General features: G+C 39.5%; 1 protein-coding gene across 3 annotated transcripts in view; it reads left to right on the top strand.

The window, feature by feature from the left end:
• Positions 1–15,165, top strand: part of PHF21B (PHD finger protein 21B) — a 170,427-nt gene that overhangs the window by 144,391 nt on the left and 10,871 nt on the right. For all 3 annotated transcript variants that reach the window (XM_054834565.1, XM_054834555.1, XM_054834544.1), the window contains 3 exons: positions 1,706–1,828; positions 7,195–7,246; positions 12,641–12,717. In XM_054834565.1, coding sequence (XP_054690540.1) covers positions 1,706–1,828; positions 7,195–7,246; positions 12,641–12,717 — 252 coding nt within the window. The remainder of the gene's footprint in view (positions 1–1,705; positions 1,829–7,194; positions 7,247–12,640; positions 12,718–15,165) is intronic.

Genomic DNA, 15,165 nt, shown 5'->3' with positions numbered 1-15,165 from the left:
AGAATATTCCCCTGGGAGTGCACAGCCCTGTGCAGAGTGATGTCAGTTGTTCCTTTTGAAGAAAATAATCAGAAAGCAATGGGAAAACTCTTAACGGGACACGTGGATGCTAGCGGACATTTGTCTGTGTACATATTTATTTTTTAGGAGAAACAAAATGCGGCATGATGTAGCCTGACATTAATGGGACCACATGATCTTCCATTTCCTTAAACCAATCCTCACTAATAATATCCCTGAATTCTGCACAGGCTCAAATTTCCTATGGACTCCCTCTTCAATTATACAGTGATATTAGTTATATCGACTGGCCCCGGGGGAGTATATCAAATAATCAGGCATTCCCTTCTACACTTTCAGGGGAAGACCAAATGAAATGAGAGCTCAGGGTTTCAACACCGATCAGCAGATGAATCAGTAGGAAAAAAAAAAATCAAGTTATGAATTACTCGTTTCCTCTTTGTACTGCTTTTCAGCTTTGAAATGCAAGAACTTCACCACTCTTATACCAGAAACAGATTCAATAAAGGCTGCCAATGTACCCAACAGACGTTCGTTGTAATTTGCTACTGGGATCCTGCTGCTTTGGGTCTTGTTGGCAGCACAGGTTCTCATACAGTGCTAAAAAAGAAGACAGGATGTAGGAGGTAAATAAAAGCAGGCATCTCTGCCCCACTTCTCTAACAAAATTTATTTTACTTTTATTGAAATTGGCTACTGGTTAAGAAAACCGTCCCTTTTTATGCTCTTAAATCTTCTAGACTGACTGAGTTGCAACGAAGTATCCAACAATTAAGTAACATTGATTGAAAGTTAGCAATGAAATAGATGGAAAAGGCCCAGCGTTCAAATCTGATAACCTTCATCACGAAGGTGAGCTGGGGAAGGTCTTCCATAGTCCTTCATGAAGCTTTGATTGTGGGTATAAAGGCACACGTGTAGTTCTGTGGTCAGAAATTGTCCTTCATTCTTTTTCATTTGGTAGCTTCTGAGATAATGTTATTTACACTCTGTAAATCTTCATGTGGCAATTCAAATGCGAGCAGCTGGATATACAAACATGCGCGCATGTATAAGAGATCTGTGCAGTAATTCCTACAGGGTCTATACCAGAATGAATTTTAATTTAAAGCACATACAGTTTATTTCGTTTAAGCAAAACTGGACATCCACTGCTCATAACCCATAAAAGCTGAGGGCTGAACTCTGATCTCAGTCACATGAGTAGTACTGAGGAGTATCTTCCTTCCCATCCCCAGGTGCTTACTCTGAAATAACACTGGTATCACTGAGATCAGACTGGTTATGAATGCGTAGTAATTCCGCCTCTTCTACCTGTACGCAAAATAAAATCAAAGGGAAGACCTTAAAATCACTGACAACACGAGTGCTAAAGCTAGGCTGCTGAGTCAGCTGCTGAAGTCCTCTAAATAGAAAGTGTCCTAATTTTCAGAGGCACTGAAGAGGCTCCCTTAGGCTGCAGTAGGTTTATAATGCACCTATAAAAATTAATTTTTAGAAACTTAAGTATGGATTTAGAAGCCTAACCTAGGTATCCAGTTTTTTATATTTTTGGCTTGTGACTTGCATCTGTTGTCTGCAGAGGTATCAAGTAACTGTTCAAAGAAGAATCAAAGGTTTCAGGCAGAAAAAATCGAGTTTCATATGGTGAATTCTCTTCTTTTATTTGTACATTGTCTTTTAGGTTATCATTATTCAGCCTCAAGTCCAAACCCAGACAGAAAGTAAAGTGGAGACAAAGAAACCTCCTGAAGAGTCAGCTCAGGGACCCCCTGCTACCAAAAAGAAAAAGGAGGAAAATCCAGAGGTGATTTTTTAATTATTTTTTTAAAAATAAATGAGCTACAGTATGGTTAAGTTATGGGGACCATTTCTCAGCATTTTTCTGCGTGCACACGTAATTACTGCATTTGTGCTCATGGTTCTGCCAGTTGTTCATCTCACTACCCAATCACTGCAACTGGGGTGATTTCCCCGCAGTCGGGGTGGTTTCCCCACCAGCGAGGTGCTTTGACAAATTTGGTTTGCTTCATTCAAACCTTCCAGTGTCACAAAATGTAATAATTGTAGGTCTCATAATATTCTAGGCGCCTTGCATGGGTACAGCTGTATTTCTTGTGAAAGGTATACACAAGCTTGAGATAAATTCTTTTGTTATTAAATACATAACATCGAGTTTACGGGCGGTGTAATGGGTTGAACTAACATTTCTTTTGTAAGCTTTTACATCTTCTTTGTAATGAATCTTACAATTTTTAGATTGTATTTAACAATACAGTTTCTTGCATTTGCTGTGTACGTCTCTTCCCACATGTACACAGATTCTTTCTAGTCTGACATACATTAAAATCCTTCAAACTGAGTAAGAGAGTAGAAAGCAGGTTATAAGATTAAATCCCTTTCCTGATCTATATTTGCAATGTAAACTAAAAATATACATTCAAAGTCCTTGTAGAAATGATGTCTCTCTTTACCAGGCATTTTGGGTTTTGACTAGATGTATTCATATTAGATTCTGTGTATTTTTGAGGCAATTTGAGAAGTTTTACAAACTGAATCTACTTCTGTTGTGGAAATGCTCGGCTGATGTGAAATCTTAACTTTACCAGCCTAATAAATGTGTAGCCAGAAAGCATCCTTGGAGCTGTAGGTTTAAGAGGATTATTACAATATAAATTTATAATGTTACTTGGGGCATGTGGGTAGTCATTCTTTTTACCATTTTAAGAGGTTTGTATAGTTAAAATAGTGTTAAGGATAAATAGTGGCTTTTAGCCTAGAATATCACAGCTTTATGCAGAAGCTCTGCAGAACTACACTTAGGAAACCTTCCAAGTTTAAAATCTGACCCTCATATGAATCTTCATTGCCACAGAACAATGGGACTGTAGGCTCCTGTTCTGTTTAGGGAGGTATTTCCGAAAGATTATTTATTGAGTAGCACCTTATGGGCAGAAGGGCTAGTAGATCCTACTTAAAAACAGAATGCTAGGAAAAACATCCATTTTTCTTTGCTTGTAACTTATCCCCCCGGAAAGAATATTGAGCAAGAATCTTCCAGAGAGATGCAGGGCAAGACCATGGGACTGGGCACACTTTTTGATATAGCATCCATAAATTTAATGGGCTTTTCGTTAAATTGCTACCTAGAATATCCTTACTACCTTTTTTGTAACCAAGAACATAGTTCGTACCGTGTATACTGGAGGTCTTGGCAAGCACAATTTTCAGGGTAGGATGCTGAAGCTATGCCCTTAAGTATGATGGTTCTTTTCATAGATTTGTTTCACGGCTGTAAATATGTAGGTCTAGAGTTAATTTCTTTTGTTCTTTGAAAGTAAACTTTAGTTGATTATCATGTATTTATGCAATTAGTGTAATTAGAACTAACAGCATAATTAGTGTAAATACATGTAATGACATAAATAGAACATGTAATTACAAAATGAAATGGTTTTGTAAAAATCTTTGTTTTGCTTCATGAAAAGACATGCCGCGCATTTCTAAAAGCACTCACGGCTTTTAAACAGATGATTAAATTTAAGGCAAAGTGTAACAAAGATATCGTGATATTTTTAAAAAAGAAAATAAGCACTCTAGGCACTTTTCTTCACATCTTTATTTATCTTCAAAGTGCAAAACCGAGGCAGGAACTCCGACATGGCTCTACATAAACGTTAGTCGTGACAGGATGGGATTTAACAAATTAAATTGAAAATTTAAAACAAAAAAACCCCCAGAAATCACCAGACTTATCAGCGGCCAGGAATCCCATATGCAGTTACTGGGCGTACCTGAATGAACAGAAAAGACGGGTGATAATTGCTGTCTTTTGTTCCCGGCTTGGTCGTTCTGCTGGGAAGCCACGAAGCCGATCCCTGCAATACCTATTCCTTTTGCGTAAGCCGAAGATGTCTCATTTCCCAAGTGCGTCATCATCGTTAGCCTAAAGCAAACCTCCTTGCACCCGCTGCCTCGCGGCCAGGATGCTGTGGCGTAGCTTTTCCCAGAAGCAGGATGGAGGGTTCTCGGCCACCCCCCAGGACGTCCCGGGTCCAGTGGTCAGAGCCCTCTCCTGGGATACGAGCCGTGTGGGTTCAGTCCCCCCAGGGCTGGGGGTGGGGGGGGGCGGTTCTGGAGGAAGGGCGTGGGGGCCAAGAACTGCCTGTCTGGTGATGGGCCTTCTCCCGCCAAAATGACCTCTGCAAAGAAATGAAGGGGAATTGCGCAAGGGAGCTGCTCCTCTGGGGATCGAGGGCCTGAGGGTTTGGGGGATTTTTTGGTGGGGTTTTTTTCTTCAAAGGATCTGAGTTCAGCACAGAAAGAATCACCCAAAACATTTTGATTTTTTAAAATTTTGTATTAGTAAATTTTTAAATTTCTGGCTACATTTTTCAGGACATTCTAGCAGTTTTTTATTTAAAAGAAAAATTACTGATATAAATGCTGGTTATTTAGCTAAGAGTGTTTTTAATCCCACCTGAGAAGGACAAGAGAGACACAGTGCAATTGTGGACTAAATGCTAGTGCGAGGCCTGGATTGAGAATCTGGACAAACTGAAGCCTCGGTTTTGTGGCTTCCTGCACAGAGGAGAAACAAATATATGCTCTGGTATTTGAAAGAAAAGCAGAAGTAGTATTTTGAGTTGAATCCAATGAGCTACATGAGTGTGAAATAGCAAAACCCATAAAAACAAATATGCTGTTAATATAATATGCTTGTTAAAAAGAATACAGCTTCTACTGGGATTTTTTTAAAAGGAGCCATCTTTCAAATATCTATAAAAGTTAACCCTTCCTGTGTTTAGTAGTGAGATAATTATCAAGTCCATTTATGAAGGTTCTTCAATATGTTAAGCAAGTATGCTGTCATTACATTTAATTAGATATGTATTCAAATAATTTTAGCATGAAGAGAGGAAATTGTTTAGCAAGCATTCCAGTGCTCAAATAATTTTAGTTTAGATGTCAGAAAATGTACGCTCCCCCTTACAGTTTAATCTTTGGGTAATACAGGCATTCTGCGCTCCATTGGGAAAACACAATTGCACGTTAACCGTTCCAGCTTTCTGATTCTTTACCTAAATGTTGTTATTACATCTGCTCAGAGCACTGCCGCAAAGTTACTTTTTGGTGGTGGTGAGGTGAAGCTTGTAATCGTACTCAATTGACTAATTTTCTTCTCAGATCTGCACAGTGGATCTCGGATCAAATGTTCATCTTTCCCTTCAGGTGTGGAGCCCCCACTGTGTCTAGCTGGTGTTTTAGACATGTAAGGAGTGAACGTTATTGCAATCAAGGTCTGACATGCAAATGAACACACGTCCTTGTCATTGCCACAGTTATGGAAGGCAGAAATATAGCATGAATATAACTAAATTGCCAGTGATGAAAATCTACATCACCATTTTTTAATCTACAGGGAGATTTACGTACTAGGAGACTGTGGAAAGAAAATATTCCTCTCTTATGAGGTTGTTAGTGCACCAGTTTGACAGAGAGATTTTCATATGTGTAAGAGGGATATAGATGTCCAATCCTGACCCTTGGGTTTTGAAGAACCCACCCCATAGCTAGATCTTTTCATCTACGAGATGAAGATGTGCTTGCTTTCACAATTTCCCTATGAGAAAGTCAGAATTGCAAAGGAAATGGTAGTTCCCGTGACTTGCTATTTGATTTTATCCTGAACTGAAATAAAGTGGGTTTTTTTTCACAAAACTTCACAATAAAAAAGCTTTTCACAAAACAGGAAGGTCAAATTAATTTTAACTTGGAAGTGTTGAAATGTGTTCTCCTGACACTTCTTTGACTGAAACAGAATGTTTTGACCTTCTACCTCTTAAAGGCTGAATTTTAGTTTGACCTAAATCTACACATTTTATTTTGGGTGAGTATGATAATTGCATCTTCCTGTGGTCTTTGGATGCTTTATCAGAGTTGGATTGTGGTCTTTGCTTGCTTGGATTTCCTAATAGCTTGGGTTTCATAGTCAGATTGTCTTTCCTGTGGAATTGCACCTTCTGAAAATGCCACTTGGGTAACGTGATCCAACAAGATGGTTCAGCACAGCAGAAAGAGGAGGAGATCCCCGAGGCCCCACAGTACCACAGATGTGATTAAAAATCAAGGAGTTCAGTTCAGTTTGGGCTTGGAACAACACAGCAGAATTTCGCTTTTCCATCAAAAAGATGGAATAAAAGCCTCAGCAAAACTTCTTCTGCCAGGCTGTCCTGCCTGTGCTCTCCCAGCTTCTGGTGCACCTGGCAGGGTGTGAGAAACTGAAAAGTCCTTGACACTAAAACTGTGTTGTAGACACTACAACTACCTAGCAACAACTAAAAACATCAGTATGTTCTCAACATCATTCTCATACTAAATCCAAAACGCAGCGCTGTACCAGCTACTAGAAAAAAAGAAAAATTGTCTCAGCTAAAAACAGGACAGCATGTTTTGAAGATTTGGTAGTATGAAGATTTGTTTTATGCCTATATAATGTACAAGAGTTTTGAGTAATACTTTAAATCAGATTCCTCACTGCAAAATGAGTTCACCAGTGTCAATGGAAGATGTTTGTTCACTCCCCATTGAGGGAAAATATTGGATCAGTCTACCTCTTCATAATTCATGCACATAATATTCTTTCTGTAACTTGAGAAAATAAATTTCTGAAAGTTTTTTTTGGGGGAAGGGGACTTTCAATATGCTTCAGACATCTTGTTTAGTGTTGTGAAGTTCAGTGAAAGTGTACCATATCTTTTTTTACTTCATACAGCTCACTCACATCCAATAAAAGCAGTGCCATGTCCAGATAGTAATAATAACACACAATTACTTCTTTAAAGAGTGGAGTAACAAAGCAACTAGCAACCTGAAATTGAATTGACTGAATTTCGATCATGCTTTGCGTAAAATCAGTAGTCATACAGCATTCGATTCCTAAGTCTCTGAGCTGCTAAGTTCATGACATACTGTCATGCAAGTACGACATGACTGACCAGCAATATCTGAAGCAAATCTTCAGTTAAAGTTCTTCATATTACTATGCATTCAAATCGGATACATTTCTAAAAGACCTGTACCGGGTTTATTCTGTTAATGCTGGATTTATTTACTTACTTCTACCATGATTGTTGTAGTAGAGAATCTAACTCCTATTTATTTTTTCCTTAGAAAATTGCCTTCATGGTAGCATTAGGACTGGTTACAACAGAACATTTGGAAGGTAAGATGGCATATGTTGTTTTACAGTTCTGTTTTTCAGTGAAATATTTTCTCTTGGCTGTCCTCAGAAGGACAATCAAAACTCAGGTCAGATGTTACCTATGTAGAATTGTGCTTTTCAGCCTCACCTCCCATCCCATTGCACAGCTCAAGGAGCGTGAGAACCAGCTCCGCAGCCAGCACCAGCAGACTTGGCAGGCATAACCTCAGTCATCATGGCCCTTTAAAATAAACAAAAAATAAACAATCTTCCAGTCCGATCCTGCTTTTGTGTGAGAGCTGCTAGTATGCCTTCCTAGGCTTCTGAATATGAGTTCAAACAAATAGTACAGATAAACTAAATGCAGTATCACATACCATTAAGTTTACTTTTCCAACCTTCCAAAAATACCTTGCAAGAGTTAGCAGATTTGTGCCTTTTTTGCCTCAGCTTTGTCTTTCTGAAAACATACATGAGGGGGGAAAAAAAAGAGCTTGTTCAGCAACTATGTCACTGGGGGGGTTTCTTGCCAGAATGGGTTAGTTCTCATGGACAGAGAAGATACAGCTATTTTTAAGGAAAAAGCCTACAGCTTGATGTGTTTTAGTTACATGCTCAGCTAATACATGTTGGTGTGTTTCCACCAGTGTAAGGAGGAAAATCTGGTATCTGTGTCAGCTGACAATGGTTCTTGATCACGAAAGATGTTAATGAGAATTGACATTTACCACCCGTCCCGTGGACCATTGTCGGCAAAATACTTCAGAATTTCCAGTGCACTACATTTTATGTGCTTTAGACATAGGCACATGCTTAGATACCTTGCTGCCTCAAGAGGTATCTACTGTTTTACAACTTGACTTCTTTGTAGTAAGATTCCCTGTGCTTCTGTTCCTCGGTTTTAAGAGAGGTTGTGAATTAGGGAGAATATAGCATCTTAATTGTATGGTCTCCTCAATATATGCAGCAAGTTTTCTGCGGGTCTTCTTGCCTTTTTTTAGTGTCTTTCCTCTGTAAATCTGCATTTTAGAAAATCATTTAATGTCCCAGTGACTGAGAATTTGAAAGCAGTTTAAAGAAACTTTAAGCCATCGGCCTTTTTAATCCCTTAATGGTAATGGATTGAAATGGAAATTAAAAAGCTACAGCAATTTTGGGAGAAGATTTATAATCCAAAAAGTGCAAATGATGACTGGTTGTTTTCTTTGTCTAAGGAAAATAGGACAACATTTGAAATTATGCTGAAGTGCAAATTATGCTTACAACAGAGAAAACTTCATTTTGAATAGTTCTTTACCCTTTGATTTTATTGGAACTAATAAATTGTTTGTGCGGATTTAATGCTTATGTTCGAAACTCCAAGTACCGCTCTGCTCTGTTTGTTCTACAGTAAGTGCGGAGACGCACGTTTTGAACATAACTGCTACAATACTAATCCTGCAGAATCGATTCTTTCAGACAAATTTGCGTTTTATATTCCTACTAGCTTTAAATAAATGGCTCCCACCAAGAGCTATTTACTATGGAAAGGGTATTTCTTCATGAGCATTGGTGATTACAACTGTCAAAAATACCCTTATAGCTTCCATATGCTAAAGGTTATTATTTTAGTACTATGTCATATTTACGGTTATCAGCCATTGCTATTTATCAGGAAGCAGTGGTCATTACACAGTTCAGTTTAGTACTTCTGATGTATTTCTCAATTTCACATTTTTGGAATGAAACTGTATCAAGATTGGGTCATTAAAAGCTTATTCACTCAGTATCATTAATTCACAGTGTTACTGCTTTTCTTCATTTAATCATTAATTTTGTGGCGAAGGGCTATGCTCCACTTCTGTACGGATTTCTTTATCAGCCTAGCAGCCTTTCCCCCTAATGCCCAGAGAAGCATCTTTCCCCTCACCGGGAAGAGAGCTCTGTTCTGCACAGCCCAAGCGTGAGGCATCTTTTGAGGCCTTTTCCAGTACGTGAACACGGCCGCTTCCACTGACTGACATTCTGCGAGGGACGGCTTTCACTGAAGAGAAATTGTCATTACGGGCCTCACAGAATGACCATACAGAGTGTTTATTGATGAAGGCAGCGGCTCGTTGAAGCTTTGCCTCCAACATAAAGCTATCTTCAAATTTATTCATCTCTGTCAAACGTATTACAGTTTAGAGGTGGCTTTTTTTTTTTCTTCTGATTGGGTTATGTTTTTTAAATTAATAAACTAAGGAATAAGACAGCCCAGTTCTGTGATGCAGTCCATGGTTGTAACATACTAAATCTCTTTTTCTAGCCTCTTAGAACATCTTTTGGCATTAGCATTGTGTAAAAAAAAGAAAAAAAAAAGAAAAAGAAAAAGTAGATAGAAAGAAAACTTTAAAAGAATTCTTTAGTTCAGGTCATTCTAAAAATGCACATCTTGTTTTATCATAGCATAGTGATTTCTGATTATTTACAGATACACTCTTAAATGTACATACTCCTTATATCACAAACATGAATTTTTTTTTTTTCAGTTTCCATAAATAAAGTGCTGACATTGTGCTCTCCCTCCCTGATGGCTGCATAGGGTGGAGAACATCTAGAGCCGTTTCAGTTCATTACTCTCTCTCTGTCTTAATTTCCATCTATTCCCACTGCTATTACTTTTCCCCCCAGCCAGCTTTTATCTCTGTACCATGGCGATGCCTCTTCCAAAGCTGCATTCCAGGTAGCTACCACATGTGTGATTCAGACTCCATCAAATATTTCTGTTGCCTTGGTGAGAGCACGCACTGAAGAAATTCTCTCTTAAACCTGGGACCCAAAAGGGCAGAGAGCCACAGATTCATCACAGTCCTCTTGTGAAGACACTCGGCCCCATTATGGACACAGAAAACTCTGCTGTGTCCAATTCTTTGTTTCTTTTTCTGTGCCAGTGAAAAGTTGCTGTCTTGTATCCCTGTGACCACTTTTGAAAGAGTTAAGCCTGGGCTGCCCTAAGTCCAGCTTTCTCTCTGCGATGCCACACGGGTGCCGAGATGCTGCAAGCCCTGGATTCACTGACCACAAGGCGTGGGTTACCGATCCCGGCTGCAAGAGCCACGGCTCCAGCTCACACTGTTGGGACCAAAGTAAGGAGTCGGTGGAGGTCCACTCCCTCCATTTCTTTCCTAGCATCAAGGCACATGGTTCCTTTGTTGTGACATCTCTGGCACGTTTTGGCTTCGAGAGCATTCCCCTTATACGCACTGATGCTGACATCAAGAACAACCAGCTTGCTTCTGGTGGCTCTGTGGCAGGCTACTGGATCCGTGTCTAGCACTTTCCCTGCTGCTGAGGCCTGATTCCCTTTAGAGGATGCCAAAGGGTCTGGAAGCTTCAGGATGGAGATTTCGGCATAGTCAGATGAGGATTTCGTAGGAAATACTTTCACACTGGGACAGAACTGTTGCCCAAACAAGATCCTCAGGTTTGGAGTCTGCATAGCCCAAGGATGTTAACAAGATGCTGGTAGTGGTTGCAGCCATGGCGTTTATCGCACGTCTCAGTGCAGTCTTGGATCACACGTTTCTTGGTAGTGAGATTCTGTATAGCTCCCTGAGTCGCATGGCAGCATATGTGTAGCTCATGTCAGACTGTGAATACAGACCTTTCTGCACTCTTTGAATTGCCCTAGGAGAAGACACCTTGTGAGTGTGAGAGGTGACATGTTCCTGTGCCAGTGGGAAACCCAGCCAGAATATGCAAGTAGTTGCTCTTCTGCTTTTCTTGTCTATCCAGTTTCCTTCTGATAACATCTGTCACTCCAAGAGTGGTGGCTTAGCCAATAGTCCTTCATGAATGAAAAGTTTCAAATCAATATCCTGTACCTAAGGACAGTAGAAAATCCATGCAGACTGTTGGCCTTGTCTCTAGGGTCATGAGACATGCCCAACGATATTAATACCATTTACTGTAGCAACACTTAAAGTGGTACGTGGCCCCTTTTACTCTGTGGAGAAGCGATCAGCATTTGGAAAGGCTGCCTGGACACCAGAACTATGTGTTGGGAATCCTATTCCCATCTATCGTAAACATCTTGAAAGCTGGACTGTCTCTTACTGTGGGACTGCGAACGGGAGATAGTGCTCGATATCCTGAAGGCCATTTCCTGGCACTGAGGATGTCCTGGGATAGACCTCTTGAGCTCAGACATTGACAAGAGATGCCGGACCTTCTACAGAACCAGATGGTGTCCTGAGTTTCTGTTGGCTATGCCCCTGGCCCTCTGGGCCGAAGGGCTAGCGCTCCTGCCAGTTCCTCTTGTTCTGAGAGATCAACCTACAGCAAGGCAGAATGGAGGTATCATGATCGCACAGGGGATTTAGACTGACAAGAGTCTAAACTTTGCCTTACAGTATTCACTTAGGAAACATTTTAGAATAGAGCATCACCCCAATCGTGCACACTTCATGTCACGGGATGGATACAGGGCGCTCTCCTTGCTAAAGTAGGTCTGCTCTTTATTATCAAAATAAAAAATAGGCTTTAAAATACACGGTTATAATAATCTCACCATTCTGAACTTACATAGAGAGCTGGAAAAAGAAATTCCATATGACGGAAATAAAATCCTAGCTCAGATAAAAGTAGCATTAAATCTGCAAATTTCAGTGGGCCTGGAATCCGCTCACTCTTTCTGTGTGTGTTTGCAGAAGTAGTTTGCAGACTAATTGTTGCTAGGTGGAGTCCTCAGCAAGTACCGTCCTGGATAGGTGTTACCATTTAGCGGGAGGGAGCTCTCTTGTGTTTCACCCTTTTCCAAACAGGACTGCGATTCAATGAGCCTATCTTTGCGCTGCTCTTTCCAGTGACACAAATACACGTACGGCTCATAACAACATTTTGCATGATCAGGATCATGAAGCTGTATATTTTTGGATGAATAAATCATCATGCCCTAGTTAGAACTGAATCTAGCTATTCCATTCTGACCGTGCTTTTTCTAACCTCCGCAGAGGAAAAGTAATGTAAATTAAATTTAAAAGGATCTCTATGCTTTCATCTGTTATGAATTACAAGGCTTAACTGCTTTAAATGCTTCATTTTTGTTACTAGCAGACATTGATAGTATTTTGAAAGCTCTCTGTCGATGCTTGCTGAATATGTGTCTGAGGGGATCATAATAGAACTCTTGTAGGGCAGCAGAAGTCCGCCTTGGAGGAAGGAAAAAATAAAAAATGCCTGTGTTCTGAATCTTACAAGGAAAAGCTTATTAATGTCAAACCTTGAACTGCAGCAAATATCATTGCTGATGCAACCCAATTATGCTTTAGAAACTGAAACTGAACACAAAGCCCAAGGGGTTGAGGGTAAGAGTGTCTTGCTTAACAAGTTAGATCTACATTTTTCCCTGGTGAATGAGAAACACACAATTCGTGTTTCTTTCCATGGTTACAGAAATCCAGAGCAAGCGTCAGGAAAGAAAGAGAAGAAGCACAGCAAATCCAGCCTACAGTGGACTCTTGGAAACAGAGGTACTTTATCATTCACTTTTTTTTCCCCCCCCACAGTTCTATTTCATGTCAATAAAAGGTTTAAGTGTTTCTTATTACAAAAGTATATATGAATGCAGAACCACACATTTACTTGTAAAGAGATATTGATGTGGAAAAGAAAGAAAAGATCTCATCTCAGTAGCTAAGCAACAGGTTTTCACCTGTTTCACAACATTGCTTGCTTCAAACTAGAATTCGTCTTAGTTTTAATAAAGGCCAAAAGGACTAAATTAATATGGGACCTAGTTACTCTTGTGCCCATGCAGACGGTCCCTCCAGGTCAGAACTGAAGAACAGAAGCGTTGCATTATGTTCAAACTTGCATTTCTATTTCTCTTTTCCTATGTGCCAAATAATAAATGGAGAACTTTGCTTTTTTTATTAGTGACATTCATAAAAGGGATATGTTGATTTAAGAATCAGTGTGCTCTGCAGGGATTATGGAAGCCTGCATAATAAATATAATAATGCAGAATTAGAAGTAAAATGCTCTGGATAATCTCTGTTGTCTGTTAAACTTCCGCTGTTACATTTATGGTAGTAGCAAAATTTGGTCCTATGTAAGATTGGATTGTAAACCTGGAGTAAAAGCAGCATATAAATAGACTTAAATTTTTCTGAAATTGTTTTTTTCTTTGTTTCTGAACTGGCATGTATGCATTTATTCAGCATATTAGAATTCCACCTTTAAAATTTCATCACAGTTTGGGGTTACTATTTGAACTTCCTACAGCAACGAAACTGATTTGCAGCCAGCTCTCCATTTAAGCAAAATTTCTCTGTGCTCTGAGTTCTTCAAGCCTAAAGAAAGTGATTTTTCTTTCTTTAGGTACAAGTGATGCAGAATTTTTGGTATGCCAACATTTCAGATTTCTGTGTTTGTTGGCAGACAGCAGACAGATGAGGCTAAGAAGTAACCCACCACAGCAGTCAAGCTGCTTACTGGCTTGATTGTTCTGTTTTTGAAAGTATTGGAGATTTTTATACTCCAGAGCAGCTCTGGGCACTTGAATCCTTCAGAACTCCTCAACTTTTCTCTTGCAACCTCTTCAGAGCAAATACTGATGTCCATACCTCCAGTATTTAACACAGTAGGAACCTTAGCCTTCCTAGCATTAAATTTGTGGTGTCTTCTCTTAGACTTTTTTTTCTCCTGATGAGTTTATTAAAATACTTGCAGCAGAGGTTTGTGGCCATAGTCTGATCGGTGTTTGTGAGAAACTCAGTTATTATGGAGTAGGGATGGAGGAGGTCTGCTGCACCCGTAGTTCATACTTCTCGTTACATCTATTCTCAAAAGTATATCCTGAAGTGAAAGATGGCATGGAGAAAGAAATGTCTGTGAAAGAGTCCTGTGGCTGATCAGCTGTGTCCTCATTAGGAGTTGTCATTAAGTACTGACCATGGGGAATGCCGTTCAAGTAAAATGGAGGCAGATGGTTTTTCTCTGATCAATTAGCTGCTCAGATTGATTTGCTAATCAGTGAGTTGAGGTATTTTGTGGCATTTCAGGCATTTTGGTGCAGTTTAATTTACGGTTAGTCTACTGAATGATCTTTAATTCATGATTGTTTAAATTGAAATTGCATATAAATTAGACTTTTTATTTGCCAACGCCCCTCAAAATGACAGGAGCTCAGCATCTGTAGTGGTGATGCTAACTTCCTTGATTACAGAAATGTGATCACGGTCTTGTGTCTTCTCTTGAATGTTGTGCTTTTCCTTTTCAAAGCTTTTTTTTAAAAAAAAATTAAAAAAGAGATATCATTCTATTTTCCCACCCTCAGTAGCTTTTTTTTCTTTTTCTTTCTATTTTTCTTTTTTTTTTTTTTAATTTTTGCATAGGAAAGGGTTAAGTGCCAGGCTGGATATTTTTTGAAGGAAGAAACATCAATTCAAAATTCATCAACAGACTAGCAGGCACCCGTGTATAAGAGAACAGTTTACTCACCACAGAATATATCATTTATTAGCAAACCCCCTCTAATTTTCCTCCAAGCAGAGTCTAACAACATCTAATGGAGGAAAATGGTGCTGTTTCCAGTCCTGCTGTACAAGTATTGGATGGCTCAGAGAAACAATTAGGGGTTATAGAGACTGTTAATGAAGCCCGGCTTGCTATTGACCAACAGCTTTTACCATCTGATGAGCTGGCAATGGGCTGCATTAAATTAGTTAAACATCTCAGTCAGGTTTCCAGTGGTCTATGTTTGTGAGTTCAAAAGTCTTTGGTGACCTCAGCAGATCGAAATCACTGCCAGCTCCTAGAGGTCGTACACATTAACTTGAGAAAGAAAAATATTTTGCTTAGGCCCTAATACATCGCTTGCAAACAAAATATGTTCCTACGAACTGTAGGCAAGCGTCACAGAAGGTAGTGATGTTTTTCTGCAGGTGGGAAGCCCCTCACCATTTCTATATATGCAA

Source organism: Grus americana, chromosome 1 (assembly GCF_028858705.1).
Source record: "Grus americana isolate bGruAme1 chromosome 1, bGruAme1.mat, whole genome shotgun sequence".
Taxonomy (NCBI): domain Eukaryota; kingdom Metazoa; phylum Chordata; class Aves; order Gruiformes; family Gruidae; genus Grus; species Grus americana.
The sequence above is the reverse complement of the archived record's forward strand: the minus strand, read 5'-3'. Positions and strand labels throughout refer to the sequence as shown.